Below are 661 nucleotides of genomic sequence, written 5' to 3'. Positions count from 1 at the left end.
ATGGTCCAGCCCCACCTCCTCCTGACAGCCCTGATGCTCTGCTCCAGTGCTGCCTGCTCACCAGGCAGCCCCGTCCCCTGGAGCCCTGGCCACCAACTCAAGGAAATCCTTCAACTGCTAGTACAGCTGCAAATGACCCCCTCTCACAAATGCCTGGATGACAACAGACCTGAATTCAGGCTTACAATCCAGAAGACAGAAGCCACCTGTGTGAACCAGCTGATGCTCCAGCACATCTTCAACCTCTTCAAGACTCAGGAAGCCCGTGCTGCCTGGGACAAGCAGGTCCTGAAGGAACTACTCTCCAGGCTTGCTGAGAGTCTGGAACCACTGGTCAAGTCAAGGGAAGAACCTGTGTTTTGTACTCCCCCAAGACTCGCTCTGCTCAAGTATTTCAGGAGTCGGTTTTGTTACCTGCAGAAAGAGCGATACAGCTCTTGTGCTTGGGAGATTGTCAGAGAGGAAGTGAGAAAGTCCCTTTCCCACATCAGCGATTTTCACACAGAAGTCAGCAACTAGAGAACAAAGCTATATGCACAGTTCTGGAGCAAAATCGTTTTATCCTAACCCCAAATAGAATCTCAACTCACGTATTTTCACTACTTGAAAAATATTTGAAAAAAAACCCCACGAGTTTGTTAAAGTATGCTGTAAATTACAC

The 661-nt window shown here is 48.7% G+C and overlaps 1 protein-coding gene across 1 annotated transcript; it reads left to right on the top strand.

Moving 5' to 3' along the window:
* On the top strand, positions 1 to 519 carry LOC122118958 (interferon alpha-2-like). The gene has a single exon (XM_042692931.1). It carries the CDS (start codon positions 1 to 3, stop codon positions 517 to 519), a length of 519 nt encoding a protein of 172 aa, XP_042548865.1.
* Positions 520 to 661: the final 142 nt, after the last annotated feature.

The sequence above is a fragment of the Dipodomys spectabilis genome, unplaced genomic scaffold, assembly GCF_019054845.1.
Source record: "Dipodomys spectabilis isolate Male_0828 unplaced genomic scaffold, ASM1905484v1 ptg000158l, whole genome shotgun sequence".
NCBI classification, from domain to species: domain Eukaryota; kingdom Metazoa; phylum Chordata; class Mammalia; order Rodentia; family Heteromyidae; genus Dipodomys; species Dipodomys spectabilis.
Note: the sequence above shows the minus strand (reverse complement) of the source record. Positions and strands in the feature narration are given on the sequence as shown.

What these genes read in the sequence shown, in the direction of transcription:
- LOC122118958 (XM_042692931.1), top strand. Translation starts at nt 1, where the DNA reads ATGGTCCAGCCCCACCTCCTCCTGACAGCCCTGATGCTCTGCTCCAGT.